At 40.5% G+C, this 22,983-nt stretch overlaps 1 protein-coding gene across 1 annotated transcript; it reads left to right on the plus strand.

Moving 5' to 3' along the window:
• The first annotated feature begins 2 nt into the window (after window positions 1-2).
• snx17 (sorting nexin 17) lies at window positions 3-22,294 on the plus strand. Its single transcript, XM_075459241.1, has 15 exons — window positions 3-759; window positions 4,315-4,389; window positions 6,291-6,408; window positions 7,721-7,785; window positions 9,447-9,557; window positions 10,811-10,901; window positions 12,412-12,499; window positions 13,891-13,960; window positions 14,525-14,617; window positions 14,937-15,140; window positions 19,026-19,154; window positions 19,560-19,637; window positions 19,919-19,993; window positions 20,098-20,139; window positions 20,263-22,294. Exons 1-15 carry the CDS (start codon window positions 700-702, stop codon window positions 20,380-20,382), a joined length of 1,419 nt encoding a protein of 472 aa, XP_075315356.1. The 5' UTR covers window positions 3-699; the 3' UTR covers window positions 20,383-22,294.
• The last annotated feature ends 689 nt before the right edge of the window (window positions 22,295-22,983 follow it).

Below are 22,983 nucleotides of genomic sequence, written 5' to 3' on the forward strand. Positions count from 1 at the left end.
TACAGGCGGAACACAGAATGGCTAGGCAGCCGTGCTTTTTCAGCTACATGGACCATAATTAATCTATGTGTAGCCTCCGTCGCCGCGTAGACTTTTCTTCAGAAAATGTAGAGGACTGGGAAAAACAAACAAAACAATTTCAAGTGCAAGTGTCCCCTCACACATTTGGAGAGGTTCACCAACGGCTTTGCGACGCTCCGGGGAGTGCAGGAGCCAACTGCACCTTTTATCCAGAAACTTCAATAGGTTGCGTCAATAAACTGAATTACTGAGAACTCGTTTCTCGATAGTAGGTGGTTTTAAGTTTTTAGCAATTACGTTTAGTGAGCGAAAAGGATATTTTAACGCTAACAGTTAAGGTGTAATTACTTAACACTTGCAACATGGCTGCTGCGGGAACAGCAGACAGAAAAGTTTAACACTGACGTGGGAGAAGTTAGGTGCAAATTGGAGTTAGCACATGAGCCGTTGTTCACACAGTAAAGTCGTAAGCAGTCGTCCCTAGTCTGGCACATCTCTTCCCGGACTCACAAACCAGTGGAGGAACCGTGTCAGAGCCGCCGCCTCCTCCTCCGTGGGCACCACCGATAGTCACTGCAGTGGACTTTCTGGGGGAACTGTGGTGTCTGGCTTTCAGCAAGCTCTGGTGGTGTCGCGGAAGGACTTTTCGGCTGTCTACAGGCTGTGTTTCGGGCAAAAATGCATTTTTCCATCCCCGAAACGGAGGTTCGTTCTGGGGAAAACGGTTCAACCTATGTGGTGAGTGGTTTTATTCGATACGCGTAGCATTTACTCTGTGTTGATGTTTGAGCTGGCCACAGGTCAGGCTAACGTCAATGCAGCAGCAGTGCTGGTGTTTATTGGAACACATTATTTCATACCATGAGACCTAATGTGTCACCTCCGAGTAAACGGCTGCTTATTCAATAACATATGCTATAAAAACGTGAAAACATAAACATTTTGGCATAAGAAATTTAGCTTGCGAAATTTGATATGCGAAAGATAAGTCGTTAACTTGAGCAAAAGGGATTTTTGTTCCGCTTGTATTGTGGTTTTGAACTTCATTATGTGGGTGTGAAAATGTTACCCTGGGAACCCTGTGCTGTTGCAGGGCATCTTAAAGTTGAGCATGTTGTCATTTACAGTCAAATCCACCAGAAGAAACTTGAGTGGTCCTGCCTCTCATTTCCAACAACAGAGTCCCTTTTGTTTTAAAGTTTTGGGTCAGTGCTTAAATTCTTGGTGAGATTTGAGGTTTGCCACTATGGGATTGCAGTCCACCTTGCTATTTAGAGAAAAACACAGCCAGCATAGCTTTCACTTAGACTCATAACAAACACTTGGATATACAAGTCAAAGCTGAAGCAGCACTGCCAGTATCAAGAGGAGCAGTTATCTCCTCCTCAGTTATGTTGGTTGGACAGAATGGTCACATAGCCTGTGTGCTTATTGTCCTCCATTCTTTCCCCTTTCTCATTGTCCTTTTGAATAATGTTGATCTCTAATCTAAAGCACTATGTATTGCCATTGTGTTTGAATGATTTTACGCCTTGTGTTGCCTTGACACACTGGTATCAACATATAATCTTCTTGCCGGGGTCCAGACTTTCATGCCATCTCACCGTGGTTTGATGGGTTAAAAATTCTAACTGATGCCAGACACATGCTGTTGTGGTCTGAGGATATTATTCGTGAAGTTTGGTCAAGAACAAGTGTGGAGAAGTAGCGCAGTTGCTTAAAAGACAAATTCCCAAGTTTTCTCCCTTGTTTTTCGTGATACAAACAAACTCAGCTGCAGCTCTCGTCTATTTATTTTGACCCGTTGACTATTCATCAGTCTTGGTAAATTTTGGGGTTTCTGGCGTACTTGTAAGCGGCGTAAAGGGACTGTGTCTGCGACTTTGACCTTGTATCTTGAACGTTAGCGGTTTGCTTTTCCATTATGCCTTTCTCAAAGTATCCCAGATGCTTTGAAATGACGGCAGCAGCAGCAGCAGCATCTGCTTTCCATGCGACACGACACTGGCTGTTCTCAATATCGCACACCTGTGAATTTTCCACATTGACTCCATGTGTTCCAAAGAGGAAAAGATTAAAAAAAAAAAATAGAAATCTTGGAATGAGTTTATTCGTATGTGCTCACTGTTCCTGTCGCACAAAGAAGCACACAAATTGCTTTGGATGTAAGCTTTTTTTTTTTTTTTTTTTTTTGGAGAAGAGGGGGCAGTCACCTCTCAGCTGGCAGCTCAGCAACTGTCATTGTGACCTTCCTGTAACCAGACTACAGGAAAGGACTTTGCTTGATTATAATACTGAGAGATTGGCTGTGTACCTTGAAACTAGTTGGCCACAGAATCTGCAGAGTTTGCACCAGCCTTTGTAGAATAACAAGGAATGATTTATTTATTTTTTTCTGTTCAGGTCAGTGTTCCTGAGCAAGCACTGTTCACACTTCCTGTTTTCAGATTGACATGTGCCTTCCTCTCTTCTTTCACATGTTTTTTACTGTGTGTCTTAAAGTGTTTGTGGGTGTGTAAAAGAGAAATGGACAGTGAGAGATGGTGACTCATTTACTCAAGACCGAGAACATGTTCTGACTTATAGTTCATCTGTTTCTTTTAAGGCTTTGCCAGCCGTGGTAGTACTCAACAGCATGCCAGTGTTAAACGTTGTCAACCAGTGGTTAAAAGGTATAAACACAAAGAGGAGCCTCAAGAATTGCTTTTTGCTCATATCTTAGAAAGATCTTATCAATCTGTAAATAGGCCCCATACAAGACGGGGGGCTGAAAAAGATGAAAACACCTGCACACTGAAAATGTCTCAGAAAATCTTAAAGACAATGTTTTGATCCCGCTTGGATCGTCTTCACAGGAATAAAACCTGCATGACATTTCGGTTCCAGCTGGATATTCATCAGACCAAAAACATTGAAAATCGACATTTAAATCCCAGCTGGATAGTCATCAAGTCCAAATGTTTTTGATGCGATAAAGACCAGAGATGAAAAGGCGTGGTTTCTAAATTAGCTTTCAGATCCCGGCTGGACTGCAGGAGTGCTGATATCTGTGCAAACGAACGCATGCAGCCTTTTGAACTGACCCAGAGTTGAACTGCTTTGCAATTCACCAAAAAATGTTGGACACAAAACACATTCTGCACAATCATTCTTCCTTCCTGCTTGAAAACTGCCTACATACTTGTTTTTTTTAGTGCCTGCGTTGGCCCCGTTTCAAATTCCCCAGCTTTCTTACTTCTGTTTAGAAGTTTTTGTTTCTGCCTTTTCATTGATCGATGGTGTGTTTTAGCAAAAGCAGGGACAACTGCGTGCACGACCAAATGTATCACTGCGGTGAAAAGTCCTCAGAACCTCTTTTGTTTTGACAGGTGACCCACCATGTTGACTATAAATATTAAAAGAGACTGAAAGGGAAGGAAGGGGTTAGTGCCTTGAGATCCAAAGGGGAAATCTCCTTAGCTCGAGCTTCTGGCTGGAGCTGTACACAGACTGGTGGGAGGAGCTGAGATTTCTTGGCAAAAAAACGAAGGAGCAAATATTTTTTTTGTTAGTGTCTACATGGAATGTAAATAATAAAAGGTATTCTAAGAGTTTTTCTTTTGTCAGTCGAGCATGCTTTTGGGCAAACATTTTCTTGCTTTTTACTCATGATTTACTATCGAATGAAATGAGGCATTTGTTTTAGGCAACTGGCTCTCAACATAAATGCTAGCAGATTTTCCTGGTTTTGCTGATCCAAAGTGGTGGTTTTGGGAGTATCCAGTGATATCTCTTTTTCTAAAAGAAAACTCATCTCAGTGAGAGGATTCAGCTTTGTATTTAATGTCTGCTTAATGCAAGGAGAAACCGCTTTGCTTTGAAAACGCGCAGTTTGGCCCTTTTGTAAGCTAGAAGGATGTGATTGACACCAGTACATTCTTAACTTGTTTTGTTGGCCTTGTGAAAACAAAGAGTGAGGCAGCTCGGCGGTGAGATGACAGTGGATGGATGGATGGATGTAGGTGAGGTGTTGGAGGAGCTTTGAGGGAAATTGTTTGTGAAACTTGAGGATGTCGTGTTCTCTGAGCTGTTGTGGTTTTATTTCTGCACTAAATGTCTCACCTGGTGCGTTTTGTAGAACATCAGACTAAACCTGTTGCATTGGCAGAAAAGTGAGCTGGCTTTATTAACACTTCTATTTAAGGTTCTGCTACAAATCTGTACACACATCTGATATTTACTCTCTGCAGCATGTCAGACCTTCAGACGATCTTTCTCCTCATATTGTCATTTTTGCTCACCTTTACCTTGCAGGCCTACAACATCCATGTCAACGGGGTGCTGCACTGTCGGGTACGCTACAGTCAACTTCTGGGCCTCCATGAACAGGTGAGGCTCCAACCAGTGTGCTGTCAGTGTACTCCAAAGCACACGTGTCTTTGTGTGCTCCTCTGAATGTTGTTTAAATGCCACCACATCCTCTCAGTGCGACCTTTCACGCCTCTTTGTGTCCAACGGTCGATTCGCCAGCTTCCCATCACTTTCAATCACGACCGTCGTGGCTTGAAGTCTTGTGTTCTTTTTCCCTCCTGGAAAAACTTTTGCCTGCAAAATGGCAGAATTATGGAGGAGGCTGGAGAGGGTGGGTGACATGGAAGGAATGTTCTTGGCCTTTGTTTTACTTTTACCTGCTGGGAAAAGGAACTTAATCTGGAAATCAAATGTTGTTGGAAAGTATTGAATTGCCTGGTCCTCAGTGTTTTTTGGTCTGTCGGCCTTATTGAGACTAAGAGCAGAGCCAGAGCTATTTTGTTTTTCGAGCTATTATTAGTCAGTTAGTGTAGTCAGCACTCGCTTGTTTTCTGCTGTGCTGCAGTTGAAAATTAACACACAAGAAAGTGCCTCTGGTGCATGATTTGTTTTCATTTTTACAACAGATTTTATGAGGAAAGCATTGTTAAGAGATAGATTAGGTTGTTTGCGACAAGCTTTCCTTCAAGCTTATTTCAGCATACGATATAACCTAAACTGCCCAGGTTTATTTTTACCCATTAATAAATCAGCAGGCAAGGGCTAAACTTTGCAATCTTTATCCTCAAGTCTGTCTTATCCAACCCGTCAGCTGCCGTTGCCTGGCAACAGTGTGTGGGAGAGACGTACTCAAATCTTTAAGCATCAACCTGAAAGGGCCTCCTGTGATGCAGGCATGACCCCAAAACACTTAGGAGATTATGGAGCACAAACTGTCCAGTTACTGTTGAGGGAATGTGAATGTTAATTGTTTCTCTGGTTTTCTCTTTTATAAATATTTGCAACGTAGCCACGCCTCTGCTAGACTCGGAGCCTGTTTAAAGTCAGCAGTAAAAGCTGGGCAAGTTCTGCTAAAATTGAGCCGCATGAGCTCACATTTAAGTCAGATTTAGAGGAATTTGAATGTGTAACCTGTGCTCAGTGTCTGGGGCTATGAAAGCTGATTTATATGTCTAACAAGTGCTGCCTCTGTTGAAATGAAAATACCAAAGGGCAGTATGCTGAGGTGAAAATCTCTTCCCTTCCTCTAACACTCACTGTGGTCTACCTTCATCGCGCCATACGTGCAAGGTCTGGGTGTTTTTCTTTTATAGTGTGTGGTAAAAAATAATAAATGTGCCAGTGAAATCTAATGATGAGTGCAGTGTACTTTTGCCTAAAGCACTAAAGCAACGTACATCTTAAAATTTAACCACGTTTTAGGTGTGATGTGATTCTTAATTTGTGAGGTCTTAGTTTAAGGCTCCCGCATTTCAAAGCAGCAGCTCTCTGATGATAGAAAATGGAAAGAAATGAGTTAAGAAGCTGGAGGACAAAGAAAACTTGGAATGAACAGACATTCAGAGTTCCAGATGTGTGTGTGTGTGTGTGTGTGTGTGTGTGTGTGTGTGTGTGTGTGTGTGTGTGTGTGTGTGTGTGTGTGTGTGTGTGTGGCATGCACGGAAACTTCACCAGCTAGTCATTGAAACGGGGCTTAAAATAAACCTGTGATTCATCTCAAACATGCTGAATGTACTTCTTAGAAAATGAATTCATTACTCTCTAATTGAAGAGACTGACACTTGGTACTTATGTCAAATCATGTATGGCTTCAAAGATCTTATGACTTTATAAGAATATTAATTTAGCCAACATCATCTCGGATAGATCAGATCCTCCGTTGACTGCTGAAATAAGATGAATATAGGTTACAGTAGCTCTCAGCATTGCAACCTTTCAGTTCTGTCTGAGCCTCACAATTTTATGGTTCGCACCAACAGATCAAGAAAGAATATGGCAGCAATGTGGTGCCAGCTTTCCCCCCAAAGAAGATCTTCACACTGACCCCTGCTGAGGTCGAACAGAGGCGAGAACAGCTCGAGAAATACATGCAGGCTGGTAAGTTATTCAGTACAAATAAAGTATTTATAAATGGTTGCTTTTTCTGCTGTAGTCTTCTTCTAATTGAAGTTCACCCCTTCTGTACAGTTTATTCTACTTTTAAACATGGGGTTAAATAGGGGGGAAAAAAAGTGTAGTTCTTTATGAAATGTTGTACCTCAGGAGCACAATCCTCAGCATCCTTGAGATGCTTAATAACAATCACAAAAATGGATTGGTCTGGTGTCTGTCCAACCACAACAGACTCTTCATTCCCCTTGAAAGAATGAATAAACAAATTATCTGAGCACAGAAGGTCAGGGGCAGACTCTAACTTGACATAAATATGCTAGCTCTCCTGATGGGGAGAACAAAATTCAGTTTCTGGATCTCAGACCTGTTGTGGATTTAAAAGTTTTGTGACTTTTGTACCATTATGTTGTTATGAAGGGCTCCCTGAATGGATCCAAACCTATGTTGACATTTACTGCTCTTGTATCTTCTTCATAAACTAGTTACCAAGTTGGAGTTCTCACAGTTTAGGTGGTGTAAAGCATAATATCCAAATTCTGTGAGCGGGTTAAAGGTGAACTAATTGCATACACAAATGACGTGGAGCTGGCATCAATGCAGAATGTTCGTTTCAGTGCTCTCAAGCACCGGCAGCTAAAGCAGAACAAGGAGGCGTTGTTTGAGTGTGTATTTGCTCATAGCCTGGGAGCATACACACACAGGGTGTTCTTGGCCACAAGTTCACATGGTTACATCATGGCTTTTTATATGGTTATGGAAAATCAGCTGCCACAACACACAATCTGCTCTGATGCAGATGGCTCAGAACTTTCACGTTTTGTCCCACAGACTAATTTGTAAAGTGCAGCAGACACACACACAATTATTCATCTTGTACTCGTACAAGCTTATCAAGTAAACAATTAAGTGCACTGCTGCTACAACTGAAAACCGCCTTTAGTAGAAAAACAAGTAGCACAAAGAAATCAGTTGTTCCTTCTTTTATTTACCAATTTTGTCCATGCCAGATAACAAGTCAAGTCGACCTATAGGTTCAAACCCATTTCACAAGCACTGAATCAAATGATATGATAAGAGGAAAAAATGGGAAGTGGCTCCAGCGAAAGAAGTTGTGTCAACATGACATCCCCAAAAAGACTCTGACCTAATTGCTGAGTTATCAGTTCCACCCAAAACGTCTCTCTTTGTGACTTCTGCTAATGCTGCAATTCCACAGAGCAGCAAGATAAAGCTCATTTTAGCAGGGAGTTTTGCTTGTTTGCTTTCTCAAACATGTCTTCAATCTATTATTTTACAGTCCGTCAGCACCCCTCGCTTGGAACCAGTGAGATGTTCAACAGCTTCTTAAGGAAAGCACAGCAGGTTGGTGGTTGTTTTCTTCCCACCTTCATCGGTCTGTTTTCTTTTGCATCACCTTGACCAACATGCTGTGGGGGGAGGAGGAGTGGATCGCTCCTTTAAGCAAATTGCTGAGGCTGTTTGTCCCGATTGACCGGTAATTATTTTTTGCATTGTGGTAGAGTGAAGCTGCAGCCTCCTTGTTCACTGCAGTTTGCATCAGCACTATTCTCGTCTTGTTTTGTGTCGACTCACTTAGTAAGCTGCTGATGAGATGTGTGAGATTAGGTTCGTTTGTAATGCTACAACAAGCAATATGATAATATTGAGCATAAAACTGCAAGGAAAGCAAAATCTTGGCAAACTTGATTCTTGGCAAACAGGATCCTTTTGAGCCATTATGTCATAAAAAAAAAGGAAGGGTGAGCCTCCTGATGATTCATCCCCGCAAGATCTGCCAGAAAGCTTTTTGTGCAACGCCAAAAATGGAGACGGGTCCTGAACTGAGGTGAAAGAGGTTGTAAGAACACAAACTCATTTCAAGTGGAGTCTGTGTCAATGATTTATTGGGTTCCAATGTTGATTGGGTAGTCACTCAGGGTGTGACCTGTATTGCCAGGAGGGCTGTAAATCACACTCACAGACCGATTCATCCATCTACAGCCACCTCACACCTATCCCGCCTTCCTCTCCTCTCGCATTTGCACATCAGTCGGTGTTTGTGCACATCCGCAAACATGCTGCGAGGACCGCAGGTGCAGAATAGGAGATGACTTGACACCCACTGCTAGGTGTTTCATCTGCACTTTCAGTTGAGGGGCTGTTCTTGGAGATTCCTCGCTGAGAGAACAGGGAAGATGAGATGATTAAGTGGAGGGAATGAAAGATTGCCTGGGGACAGGAGAAACAGGAGTTATTCACCTCCTATTTCCTAAGATCAATTCGGAAGCTTTTGTTTAGTTTTGTTGTAGTAATCATTAGTCACTTTCTGTTTAATCATCTTCCTGTTTCAGATGAGTAATAAACTGAAGCACAACAGCTGTACTAAGCTGAAGGGAAGAAACTAGTTGTTGTATTTCTGTGTTGGCTGAGAGCAGTAAATAAATGGATGGGTGAATTTATAATGGTTATTGTTGATCACCATCAGATTAAACTACAGCAATTTTGAAACCAAGGTAACAAGAAAGCTTTTCGAATTTGACTATTTGCTGGTTTCCTAATCACTATCTGAAGCTTCTTTTGATCGAGGAAATCACAGTCAAATCTTTACATTGTCATTTAATTAACTTAAACATGATGCTTACATTTTCAAGGCTTTTGTTAGATTTATTGTTTTTATTCCATTAAATTAGTCCTTATTGTAGAGTCCATAGCCAATTGAGCAAAGTGCATCTCTTTGTTTTTATTGTTTGCTTTTTCTTCTATGACGTCAATATAAGCTACTTTATGAAAAATGTTTACAGTGAACGGGTTGCTTCAATGCCTTTTTACTTTTAATGAATCCCCACTAGCAATGTAGAAATTCAGCTCTCACCAGCCCATATAATTTCCATCCTTTTGTCCTGGTGTGTTGTGTTTTCTATCATTTGACAAACAAAAAAAAACAACAAAAGAAAACCCACAAAAAACACATTTAGCCATGAAGCTAAATTAAAAGCCTGTTTTGTTTGTGTGCCATTTCCCAGGAGACCCAGCAGATTCCCACAGAAGAGGTTGCCCTAGACATCTGCCTCTCCAACGGTCAGAAGGTTACAGTCGACATTCTGACCTCAGATCAGACGGAGGATGTCCTTGATGTGAGTCGCTCAGTGTGCTGTTTCTGAAAACATGTTTTAATCCAACTCCACACATGTGGTAATTATAAGCATCTCTCCGAGAGATGAAAAGACATAGAGCAGATTGGAGAGGGCCAGAAATCTTACAAAAATGATTTGGAGGCATTTGAGTTGTGCTCTTCATAGCAGATCTGGCAGACATGTGGAATTTGCCTCAGGCAAACAATATTGCAGTAGACTCCCCTGTGAGCTTTTAACCATTACAAGCCATGAATCAGATTAAGTCATGTTTATATATGTATAAAAGTATGTATAAAGTATATATATTTTCTAGTCAAAGAAAAACTTAAAGAACTTTCTTAAGTCTGTGCTACTTTTATTTAACTGAACAAAATGATTGTACAGACAAGCAAAGACGACATGAAAACGAAGCAATCAAAAGCATCTGACAATGCAATAAATGCAGAAGATAGTCAAACATCTTTTTAATATTTAATCCCACCCGCTGTCTGCATCAGATTGTAGTTTCAACCAGCCTCTTTGTAAATCCGCTTCACTTTTTCCCGGACCATTAAAAACACACCGCAGCCTGCAGTCTGAAATCTCACCGTAAACTGTCTGGTGTTTCATCATGATGTCTGTTGTTGATCTTGGCCTCTCAAGTGCTTCTATAAAAGTTTAACCACGGTTAACCTCTGCTCACATCAGCAGTGTTATATCACAGAGTTTCTCAGTGTTCTTGCTTTATCGTTTCATTGACTTGAAAAAAAATCCTTTTTTGCTGTGTGTCGTCTTAACACTTCAACAACACCTTTGGAGCATTTTGGTGTGTTTGCAGTTAAATGGCAGGAGTTTTAAAACTGGTCAAATGAAAAATAATTGCCTGAGCCCAGCTGTGCAACGTTTCATCATCACAGAACTAAAAATAGACATTATTATATTCATGCAATTGCTTGTTAAACTTTATATGTTCTTTTAGTTTTGTGTTCTAATAGTTTTTATATTAAATGCCTGTAATAAATGAGCATAAAGATGGAAACTTTGTTTTTTAAAAGGCACACTTATCTTCCTCAACTAAAGAAGTTAAGCTCCATTTGCTTCTCTAAAGTTGGTCAGATCCCAGTTTTAGATGTACTTGATATTCAAATCTTCCCTTATAGTCTTTGAACATTTTTTTTATCTTAAATCTCTCAGACTCTACTGACAACTAAAGCTCGGAAGAAAGAATTCACTTACTGAAAATGAACTCTCAATCTTTTATGATCTATCCGCAGGCTGTTGCGACCAAGCTCGATCTCCCAGATGATCTCGTTGGGTATTTCAGTCTCTTCTTGGTCCGTGAAGGGGTGGATGGAAGTTTAACGTGTAAGTTACAAATCATTGGGAGGCCGGGAATGAAATGCACTTTGGGCATGTCCTAAATGTGTTGTTTTAATATTGGTATTAAAGATAGCAGAGGAAAAAAAATGGTTGTTTTAGCTTAAAGCTTAGATTGGTTTGCTCTGTAGTGTTTTAAGCATCATTAGTTCCAAAAGACTCATAAAATGCAGAATTCATTACCCTTAATTTCTATCTTGATGGTTTCACTTTCTGCTGTGAACCATCAAATAACCAATTACAAAACTGGATATGAATGATGCCGGGTCATTAGGGGGAAAAGCAGTTTGTACATTGTAATTACATTTTTTTTCAGGTCAGCCGCACACCATTCTTGTAAGGTACACAGAACACACAGACCATAAAGGACAAATGGCTCTTAGAAAAGGAGAAAGAGGGAAGCAGAACATAGAAGCGTTGGACATTAAACACTTACTATTAGGTTTATTTTAGGGACATAATGTCAAGATTTTTCATAGTTCCTCACTATTAAGCATTAAGACCTAATTTAAAAAAAAAAAAAAAAAGAGGTGGTGCATCAGGATGTGTCTCAGGTCCGGAGTTTTTACAGTAAATTGCTAAAATGCCTGATGCCTTATCAGCGGTTCGGTTGCTCGGTTAGAAGCAGGTGCTGTTGGCTGGCTGTGTTTAAAGTTCTGATACTTGACGTCTGTGTTGGCAACAAAATGGGGTCACGTTCACACGCCATCATCTCCACGATGAGGTATTTTTTTGGCATTATGAGAGAAAAGTTTAAACAGACAACACATTTTTCTCTGAACTCCATCTCAAAGTAAAAGGATGGCATACATTAAATGTTCAGTGACGTCATTTTGGGCCAGAGAAAATGCATGTGGCGCCTAAGTCCAATTTATGTTCTGAAAAGGGGTAACTTGAATCATATTTTACATGTCATTTGTTTTTTCACATCTACTGCATGTGTGCTGTGTGGTTGGTACACGCTGCACAAAATGTGCACTTACTTTGTGACCAGCCAGAGAAACACGGGCAAACTAAATTCATTCTGACAGGTGAACTTTAGGAGTCTGGTAACATTGCAGCCATGCTCTTTAATCCACAGTTTCAATCTGAAGATCTGAGTAGTAAGAAAGAGAAGACGAGCTTTATATGACCCACAGTGAGCTGATAGTTGGGGAGTTAATGGAACAAGATAGCTGGAAAAATTCAGTTTCTCTCTGACATACAGTGATATCACAGGTCTGTGCGTTAATGTCGATATATGCTAATATTTGCTTTAAATTCGTCATGCTGCTCTTATTTTCTACTTTTTTTTGCCCAAAAATGTTCCAAAATATTTAAAGTATTAATTTCTTTCTGTTGTTTCTGCAGACTTTTCTAACATTAAAGCAACCAGTATTTGTTTCTGTTGGCTGTACACAGCTTCTCTGCCCATGAAGCAGTTTTTAATATCTATCTTATCTATTTGTTTGTTTGAGTACTCGCTCTAATTTCTTTTTTCCTTTTGTTTCCCTCTCAGTTGTGCGAAAGCTGCAGGAGTTCGAGCTACCTTACGTATCCATCACCAGCTTGCGGAGCTCTGAATTTCACATAGTCTTACGGAAAAGGTACACAGCGTTTGCTCATATTCTACCTGAATGTTTACACCATCACATTGTTTATAAAACCCTGTAATGGGGTAAGACAAGTCTGCTATTTTTTCTTTTGCAAAAGATTGTATAATCAATGCCTGACATTTTGCGGGTTTCACTGGCGTTCCAGGCAAGTTAAAGACTAGACAGTGACACGAATCGACCAAATTCCATGCTTTCTCTTTCAATTCGTATTTGAGTTACGAGGTATGTACCATTGCTTAAATTATGTATAATACTGAGGAGCGCACCTTGGATTTTGACACTTTTGCTTATTTATCCATTACTGTAGCAAAATTCCGAGTTGAAAGAAAATAAATGCAATTTGGAATGGGGGGTGTCTGTGCTTTTGATGGCCCGACCTTGTTTATACTCTATCAAGATACGTCTGCGATGAATTTTCAGAGGGGGAGAGTGTCCAGAGATGCACATTGGCTTGCATATTTACTGTAAAATTCAGCTTGAAATGGTATGGCATCCTGTTAGTCTTGTCACATTTCATTTGATATACGGTACCATATATTAAATCTTTTTCTGTCATATAATGGATCTTGGAACAGAGCCCTGTTGTTACTTAAGCAAAGAACTGGACACCAGTGATGTTTATTACATTTTAAACAATCCTCAATCCAACCAAATTTACTGAAACAACTGTCCCTGTAACTATAATATCAGCAGCTACAGCAACTTGGCATGTTACCAACCTTTGAGCTGACAGCCTTTTAGCGTTAATTTGTCATTGAATTAGACAAACAGGAGCAAGAACTGAGCCAAAGTGAGCCAAAAATGTCCTTCGATGGGAGCAAATTCGAGATCATGGGAGATGTCGATTTCCCTGTAAGATGCATACTCCCCACCCAGTGTGACTGCTCTCTTTGTAAATGAAACATTTTTCTTTTTCCTCATGAGCCTGTTCTTTCGTCACCCTGCCTCCCGCTGACTGGAGGTACACAGGATGTTTACTTTCTTTCCCCCTGAAGGAAAGTCTCAGTCCTGCTGACCTAGTTTCACTTTGAAATGCAGGGGAGCGAGGAAAGAATGACTGTAGAACTAACAAGTCGAGGGGGAAAAACAGACCCCCAATGTGTGAGAGTACAGAGAAGGATGAGGTCAAAATGAATCAAAAAAAGCACTTTTGGCTAAATGTGAATGCTAAAGATGGAAGGAATTTGTCTCGGTACACAAAATATCAATTGGGTAATTAGGAAGTCAGTAATTGTCCTGTTAGTTCCTGTTTTCTCTCTAAGAATTTTCTAACTCTGTACGGCTCAGAAGATTAGGAGGGATATCAATAGGAACTTTGCATCTGTGTTTATTTTAATGTATGTCAAGATGTAAGATTGTTTGTGCTTTTTTTGTTTCACCAGCTACTGGGACATGGCGTATGATAGCGATGTGATGGACAACAGAGTTGGCCTGAATTTGTTATATGCCCAGGTAAGTAAATTCCTTAGGCATTCAGTCCTTTAAACTAGACACTGTTTGTTGTTTCCAGCTGGAAGTGTGCTCTCAAAAAAACTGAAACACTAAATATAGAAATGTCTTTACATGTTGCATCTGCTGTGAACTTGTGTTAGACTTAAATGGTGGAAACCGAATCAGTAATTCTTTCAGCCTTTTGTTGCCAACGCTTCTGTTCATTTTCTCCCTCTTCCCTCTCTTACTTGATTATGGCTTTGGCTTGTTTTGATTTCGCAACACCTTGAATCCTCTGTCTCTCTGAACTCCTCTATGATCCTGTTAGTTGCGAATGACCTTTTCCGCGACATCCTTGATCTGTTGTATCAAGCACTTTTGAGGCTGCAAATTTGATTAGAACGTGGAAGTGCCGAAGAGTGCCTCTGCTTCAAAATGTTCAGGCTCATTTGTGCATATTTCTGTGTAATTAACCTACTAGACTGTTATCCTTAACTCCTCACAGGGTAATTTCTTCTACAACCTGATTTATTTAGTCCATCAGTGTGGAAAGATGAACTTCCTTTCCTCTTTTTGCTTCACCAGACAGTGTCTGACATCGAGCGAGGCTGGATACTCGTCAACAAAGACCAGCACAGGCAGCTTAAATCGCTGCAAGAGAAAGGATCCAAGAAAGAAGTAAGCCAGGGCATCTCTTCCAGATGATTCCGCCATCACAGTGTGCCACTTGAGTCCAGCTGAGACACAGATATGTCCTAATCCAGGGATAAATCAGTAAACTCTAGAGAATACTGCCTCTGGTGTATTTTGTGACACAATTAGCCCAGTTTTTCCTCCGTTATGTGGAATTTTAATCACAAGAGAGATTTTAAGCGCATTTTCCACAATTTCCTTTGGGATCAAAAAAGTATTAATCTATGTGTCTCTTTAGGAAAATATATATTTCTTTTAGACCTGTCATGCATCTAAAAATGGTCTCCCTTTTTCATTTTCCCAGTTCATCCATCTAGGTCAGACTCTCAAATATTACGGCTATATCAAGTTTGACCCGTGCATCACTGACTTCCCCGAGAAAGGCTGCCAAGTCATTGTTAGTGCCGGCAACAATGAGCTGAATTTCCACGTCAAGCTGCCCAATGAACAAATGAAGGAGGGAAGCTTCAAGGTCACGCGCATGAGGTGTTGGCGAGTCACATCGTCCGTAAGTGGAAAAAGCGTGTCTGCGTGTCTGTGTGTGCAAGGCTGAGTGAATACAGCTTTATTTGTGAAATGATCACGCTCTCACGGGGACTTTGAACCAGTAACAAGGTTGCCCGTGGTTCTTGGACGTCCTGCGTACAAACCTCCTCTCACCACTGCACCACAAGCAAAATTTCTTGCCAAGCATTTTCCTTTTTTGTACTCTTAACGTCTCACTAAAAGTGCTGACTGCTACACCATCTATCTGCATTGGTCCAATTACGCAAACACGCACAAGAGGATAGTGGTGTATTGATGCGCTGGATTAACACATACAGCCGCATCCTTCATGTAAAGGGATCTGTTGGCAAAGAGACAATCAAAAGATATGCATTAACTCAAAGTACCCACACCGCCTTCTGTATACAGTCCAGACCAGTTCTTTTAGCTTTTGTGTATGCATTCCTTTCACAAAAGGAAAACAAAATACCTGCTGTGGAGATTTTGTCAAAGAATATTATCTTAATCAATATTTAGGAACCTTTTCAGTCGATAGCTGCCTAAGGTTTTGGCTCACAGTCTCCAGATCTTTGAAAATCTTCCATGTACTGCTCTGCAGAACCTTTGTGCAGCTTCCTTTAGCTCGATCGTAGTCAGCCTCTCAGCATTTGATCTGATCTTCAGCAAGTGAACTGAGACCAAATGACTGACCGTCCCTTTGGTTGAAAGGTCTTTCATTCGATATTGATGCTGAATCAGAGCACACAGCGTGTTCCTGTATGTCTGCATACTTCCTTCACTCATTAAATCATCATTATAAGCCAGTTTCATAAGCAGCCACACATTTCTAAACACAGCTGCCACCATGTCTGATTGATGAGGTTGTGCTTTGAGTCGAGAACTATTCCATTTTTCCTCATCCTTATTTTTGATGGATCTTTTTTTTATTGTTTCATCAGTGCAAAGAATTTTGTACCAGAGGTTTCCTGACTTGTTTTTGCAAACCGAAACCTGGCCTGGCTTTTGTTTGGGGCCCACCAGGGGTTGCATGTAAATCCTTTAAGATTCTGGTCACGAGATCTTATTTGGACTATTGACAAGAAATATGCACACCTGCATCCTGTCGTGTACTGTCAGTGTTCTGTGCAGTCTTACATATGTTGCCTCTTTACTCCTTAAATGAAACGGACCGATTGCTTTTGTGTATGAATGAATGTCTTGTTAATGTCCGAATACTTTTCAACCATTGCAATTTGGGCACTGGATAAATTCATCTAATTTCCTATTAGTGTGCAGAGCTAGGGGAACAAAAAGTATGTGACATTTTCAAATGCTAACTGTAAATTAAAGTCTTTGAGCAGCTTGAAAGAGGGGAAAAAAAGTCACACTAGAGTGTGGTCTTCCAAACTGAAAATGTCGTAAAAAAAGAAATGGAAAAAACACAGACTGTGGATCAACATAAAATAATGTAACTCATCATGAGGAATTTTGATCATCCAGAGTAAAGGCAGGTTTCCGGTACTCTCTGTGCATCCAGGGCAGCTTTCATAAGTCTGAGAAAAGAGCCAGAAGTCGTGGGGTTTAACAGTGGTACACGAGCAGTGTGGCTCTGTTGAAATTTCACATCTAGTTTCATTACAGAAAATGTATCCTGTGGTTTTCATACTTTACTCAACCCCAACCCCCCGAAGTCAATAAAAGAGCTTGGTTAGCCCTTCGAAGAGACAAATTTACAAACGGACTGAATTAAAGTCTTTTTTTTTTTTTCAGTTTTGAAGTGTTTTTGTTTACGCTGGCATGGAGTCAAGAATGAGTGTCTGGTCTTAAGAATAAAAACCAAAAAGGGTTTGTCTGAAATCCTGAACAGTCTATTGTGCTGAGAAAAGCTCTGCCCACATGATTTCAGCTGCCATTTGAAAGATGGAACGTTGACAGTTCAGACTTTATTTCAAGCGGACTGGTCGAAACGGTCAAATGTTGCATTGCTCCATAATTGTGTATCGCTGAAGCTTTCATGATTATCCTAAAGTTAATTTGCACAGAGATCCACACACATGGCAACGCATAAAATTAAAACGCATCTTGGCCTGTCTGATTGCAGAGTGAGCCCCAACACTGCCCAGCGGGGTGATTAATTCCTGAGCTTACTCTCAGAGGTCAAAGTCATTTTAATGAGCTCCTTCCTCTCCAACAAAATATTCAAAGCGCCTCATTTTAGGGCAGCACTGCAACCCCCCTCGTAGCTGAATCTCAAATTACATCCGGAAGAACTCGTATAAACAGAGTGTGTGTGTGTGTGTCAGACCTTTGTTTTTGCTTGGATTTCTTCTGTGTTATCTTTGTGTGTGGTTAGCATGGGAGGAACAGCAAGTTTCTGACTCAAAGGAAAGGAAATAGTTCAGCCTCCAAAAATGAGAAAAGAGGAATCATTTCCTCAGAGCCATGTGTGTCTCAAAGTTTAACACATTTCTTAAGCGTTTGATGTCCTGTATTTGTACATTTTCTTTCACCCACGTTAGTCTTTTAGCGTACGTCCACTTGATATTTGGCTGCCTGTCATTTCTTAATGCACAGCTCAAAGCCTAAAGAGAGAAGAAGTAGGACAGAAAAATGGGATTTTAGCTGCATATGTGGAGCTCCAGTCATATAGAAGAATAATGTGCTCCTGATTGTAGATTTGAGGTTGGTCAGGAGAGTTGCAGATCTGTTCATCTTTGATGCGCTCGCAACAACACACCAAGATAGATTTAGCATGAAGGTTGGAGAAGGAGCACAATGATTGTGAGCGTGGCGTCTTTTTCCCCCTAACTTTATCTAAGGGGAGTCTCACTGTCTGAGCTCTTGATAAAAGCCTGGTCTTTCTGTGTTTTATTTATTTATTTTTCAGATTGGAATTTATAATCCACTTCTATCAGTTTCAGTGGCAGCTAAACAGCCCCAGCACGCCACCATACTTAATAACTGGTGCAGTGTTCTTTATTTCTCCACGACATACCTCTGGTTACTGGTAAATTGTGACTAAAACTTTTATCTCATTTTACCATACATCTGGCCTCCATCAGACTTTTTCTTTGTCTGCGTAATTAGCTGCAAACTGTAGTTGATGTTGGAGCTTTTGTGTCTTATTTGGACAGCGACACCGGTATGTTTATCCTGTTCTTATACTCACTCTGTCCTTCTTAGTGCTGGAGCTTCTTCCTGCTATCGCAGGGCTACGGGTACTCAAAGATACAGACAACCATGCACACCATCACTCATAGCCACAACAAATTTTCTCTCAACTGAAGCTCTTCTTCTCAGGCCTATGTAGTGTGGCTAACCCTCCAGCCACTGGTATTTGTGTACAATTGATTGTTGAATTGATCTTTGAATCTGTAGTTGTTTACAAATGCCTCCAACAGACATCTGACTTGTATAGATCTGCAATCCTTCTCGGTGCTGCGCCATCACTTCATGGGCTTTGGCATTGTGCTGCATAATAGCCAGTCCAACAAGAGCCGTCAAACACGCTTGTTTTATGTAGGCACAGAGAAGCTAGCAGCTGCAGTAAATCACTAACAGCGAGTAAAGAGGCTCTGGCAAGCAAGAAGAAGTGTTGGATCCCTCATCACCACTGAATTATCATTCTAAGTGGGTGTATTTTTTAAGCCTTTATGAATCATTTTTTTTGCCCCGTGTTGAGTTCAGAATAACCCTATTGAGTTAAAGCTTTTTATTTAGGATGTATGTAATTACAGCTCAAAGAAAAACTTGAAGCCCAAAATTGCCATGACATATATACATATTCATGATGAGTGGATGCACACAGTAGTGTACGGTGAAATAACATGATGACAAGATGCTGATGAAACCTGACAAGCAACAAATTCTTAATCATATGTGTATATTTTTCTGTCCAACACTACAGCAAGTCCCAGTATCAAATGGTACAACAAATCCTTGCAGCTCAGCCAAATGTGACGTCAAACTGGAGCTCGCCTTTGAGTATTTGATGAGCAAGGACCGCCTCCAGTGGGTCACCATCACCAGCCAGCAGGTAACTGTTACATGGACGAGTTCAGCGTGAAGGCCTTGCTATATTAGTATTCACTGAAACCTATCAGATTATTATTTTTTTGTTTTTTAGATAAACTGAAGGATTAGTGTTCCTCTTTGTGTTGAGAAAACTCTTAAAACTCTTAAGATAATCCACATAAGCCACTTTGCCCAGTGGATTACCTCAGAACGCTCAAGCTGAAAACAGGCCCGTTGTTGCGGTCACAAAAAGTTTAGACACAGGGTTTTCCCAAGGATGGCAAAAAAAAAAAAAAAACATGTTACAGGGAGCAATATGCTACTGTAATTCAATTTATTAGGGTGAGAGATGTGTGTTAACGTAATACAGCTTTGCTAATTACTATTCCTATACCAGATGTGACTGATTTTGTGTTTGTTGTTTCAGGCTATCATGATGAGCATCTGCCTGCAGTCTATGGTGGATGAACTAATGGTGAAGAAGGCAGGCGGCAGCATAAAGAAGGTTTGTGCTGAGAAAAATATTATTTTTTTTATTTCGCTTTTATACTTAAAGTTTTGGAGCAGATGGACTCAACTTTGTTTGACATGACGGGTTGCCTCGTTGTCAGCATTAAATGCTTCACCACACCAGCTTCATTTGCTTTGGTTACTAAGATAATGTGTTGGTGCCTTGATAAATCACAAAGTGGATAAACGCTAAGCAAAAGATGATGAATTTCCAGGCTTTCCATCTAAACGGTGAATGTGATATTTGTTAATTTGTTTCGTTGTCTTCTGCTTCAGATGCTGAAGAAGCGACACAATGGCTCCATCCACCGAGCGGACAGTCAGCAAGCTGTAAAATCCCCCCCGTTACTGGTGAGGAAAAGGACAGCAGATCAAATGTTTCTTTTCTGGGGGGTGCAGACTTGGTGCAGCTCTCAGGTGGGGTTATATTTGACTTTGTGTGTTGTTCCTTGCAGGACTCTCCTGACCCAAACCGTGAACAAATTGTCAAACTCTCAGTGAGTATATGTTTTTTTCCACTTTTGGTCAAAATTGCAACCTAGAGCAGTGAGGTGAAATCTCACATTCAAATAAATCTGTGTCAGTTTAGTGTTAACGACACCAATGATTATTCCATTTAGACCAAGCTGAACTCGGTGTCTCTCCGAGGGATCAGCGCCTCCAACTCGGCCAACGATATTAGCGGCAATGATTTCCACGGCAACTACGCTTTCGAGGGAATTGGGGATGACGACCTGTAACCCATGATTCATCTCCTTCCCTTTTTTCATTCTACTGGTAACGACTAAAACAACAAAGATAACGAGCTGAGCTGAGCCGAGTCGAGCCGAGCGGTCCTCACAGGTGTCCACTTCTGCAAGATTGTAGCTTCTCCCTGAAGAAATAGCTGCCTTAAGCTCCTATCTAAATTTTGACCCTGTCCTTTGTTCTTTTAGACTGAAGGCTTATGTTAATTTGTATTTTAGTCACAGTGATTATGTTTAAACATTGTTCCTATGTTACTGAACTTCATGAAGAACCCAGGGTTCTACTTTGAGTGAGTGTATGTTAATCTCCAACCAGAGAGCCAAATGTTTAGTTAGACCTGCCACTAGTGATAGAATAGCAGTACTGGGCAAAACAGTGCTCGGAATGATCCAGCAAATTCCAGCAGATGTGTTCAACTTGAGTTCAAAGCTGTAGATAATTCGGCGCAACTGCGTTGTTATACGGATGTTTGGCTCGGCTAAATACCAAAACATGTTTTTGTAATGTTAGCGGTCCTCCATGTGTTGTGCCACATCAGCAAATATCTTCAGTGGTGTTTTCAGCTTACGTTAGAGGAGGTGTCACTCATGCTGCCTTCAGAGTAGTCCGATGCCTTAACTTGGACTTTTTTTTTTTTTTTTTTGCCTCATGGGGGGTGGGTTACCTTGCCATTTGGATTTGAGGGTTGAAATGAAACATTTGAATCATCCGGCATTGACTAGAATCTTGCAGAACTCGATGGAAGGTTGAACTGCTTGCACTTGCTGAACCCGTCATTTTGCACAGTATTACAGGTAGAGATGAATGTTTCAGTGGAAGCTCAAGCGTGACTTTAAACATTGGATGGAGACTTTTTTTTCTTCCAGGGGGCTCTGTAAATCCATCTATGACTTTATTATTTTTTATTTTAAACAAGTTTTTTTAAGGTTACTCATTAATGCCAAATTCTAGTTTACTAAAGCATTTTGCACAAAATAAACATAAAACTTATGACAATGTCACTTTTTCTATTCTGAACATGCAGTTAAGCATTCTGAACATTTACTAATATCTTTTTATCATCATAGCTTATTGTAATCGAATACATCAAATGTAATCTAAGCCGTATGGAACAATGTTTAAATGGACCAACATTTATCATGTTTACATAATGTTTAGAGCAGTTCTCAGTTCAAATGGAACGTCTTTCCAGATTTTGCGTCTGATTTTCTTCGTCTTGTGCTTTTTTTGGGGGGAAGTGATCATGTTGTGGGGAACGTTCTTTGGGGCGTCATGTCATTGATTTGTAATTTGTACGTTGTACCAATCATCTCAGAGGATTTAGCTGAAAAAGGTGCTTTGAAGTGGTTAATGTGATCACAATTGCTGGAGTGAACAAAATTCCTGGAGAGTAGGCAACAAAATGAACATATCTCACTGATATTAGAAGACTTGTCATTCCATTTTATTGTTAACTTGAGGTATTTCAAAAAGCTGCCTCTTGACATGTTATCAAGCCTCTAATGATAAATCAGTGCCAACCTATCAACAGCTTTACCCTCACTGGTAGCCAGAATGACAAACTAAATGTTCTCAATGTAAATGTCTTGTACTTTCACTGCTGTGATTTTGAATGAATTTGCTTTTACAGTAATGAAGTTGGTGTGGATATCACCACTCATTTTTTTCTTAATTTTCTGTTCTCATCTATACCAAGTACATAACGCTACAAAGTGCAGGATGTTAGTAAATGTGTAGGTGCCAAATCACACTTGTAGTGCAGTTTCCCATCAGCATCACTTTCAAAGTAAATTTCAGAAACATTCTACTGACTTGTTTCAGCCCACTAATGTTCCATTTTGATTTTAGTGGTAAAGTCAGCATCTGCGCCGTTTGTCATGATGAGAAAATAAACTCTGAAATTCAGTGGTGGTGTTGTCATTAAATGCTCTGCTGCGGTCATCGCTCAACACTGCTCTCCATGTTCATATGCTGCTGCATCTTTGGTACCCTGAAAGGTAAGATGGCAAGACCAGTGCAGAACAATCACAGGTTACAGTAACCAGACTTTTCATTTAGGACATACAGAAGCAGTCTGTAAAGCAAAATGCAACTAATTTTGATGATGAATTTTGTTTAGCTGCTTCAGTTTGAGGGTCCTTGCATTGTGCTTACTGTCATTGTTATTACTAACACAATTCAATAGAGAGGATTTATTGTTTCCTACTCTTTCCTAGTTTCTGAAAAAGGTTTATTCAAACAAAAGTGTTCAAATATCAGAGCACAAGCCGTTTTACGTTCTTGTAAAATGTCATGTCAAGAAGGTGGATGTTGGATCACATTTGCTGAAACTGCCATCTGTGACCTGTGAGAGCATTTAAGTTCCTCTGACATCTCCTGATGCTTTTAATTCAATATGCAAGAATTCATTGTGCCTGAATGAAAGCAACCAGTAGGAGCCAGGAGCAGTTCCTACCAGTGTCAGTCAATGCTACCCTGTGGTTGTCTCAGTGAATAACATACATGTGAATAACAGTCCCTCCTCTGGGATTTAGTGACAGAGCTGCAGCACAGCAGAGAGGGAACTGCAAGTTGTATTATTTAAAATTCTAACA

Source organism: Odontesthes bonariensis, chromosome 24 (assembly GCF_027942865.1).
Source record: "Odontesthes bonariensis isolate fOdoBon6 chromosome 24, fOdoBon6.hap1, whole genome shotgun sequence".
Lineage (NCBI taxonomy): Eukaryota > Metazoa > Chordata > Actinopteri > Atheriniformes > Atherinopsidae > Odontesthes > Odontesthes bonariensis.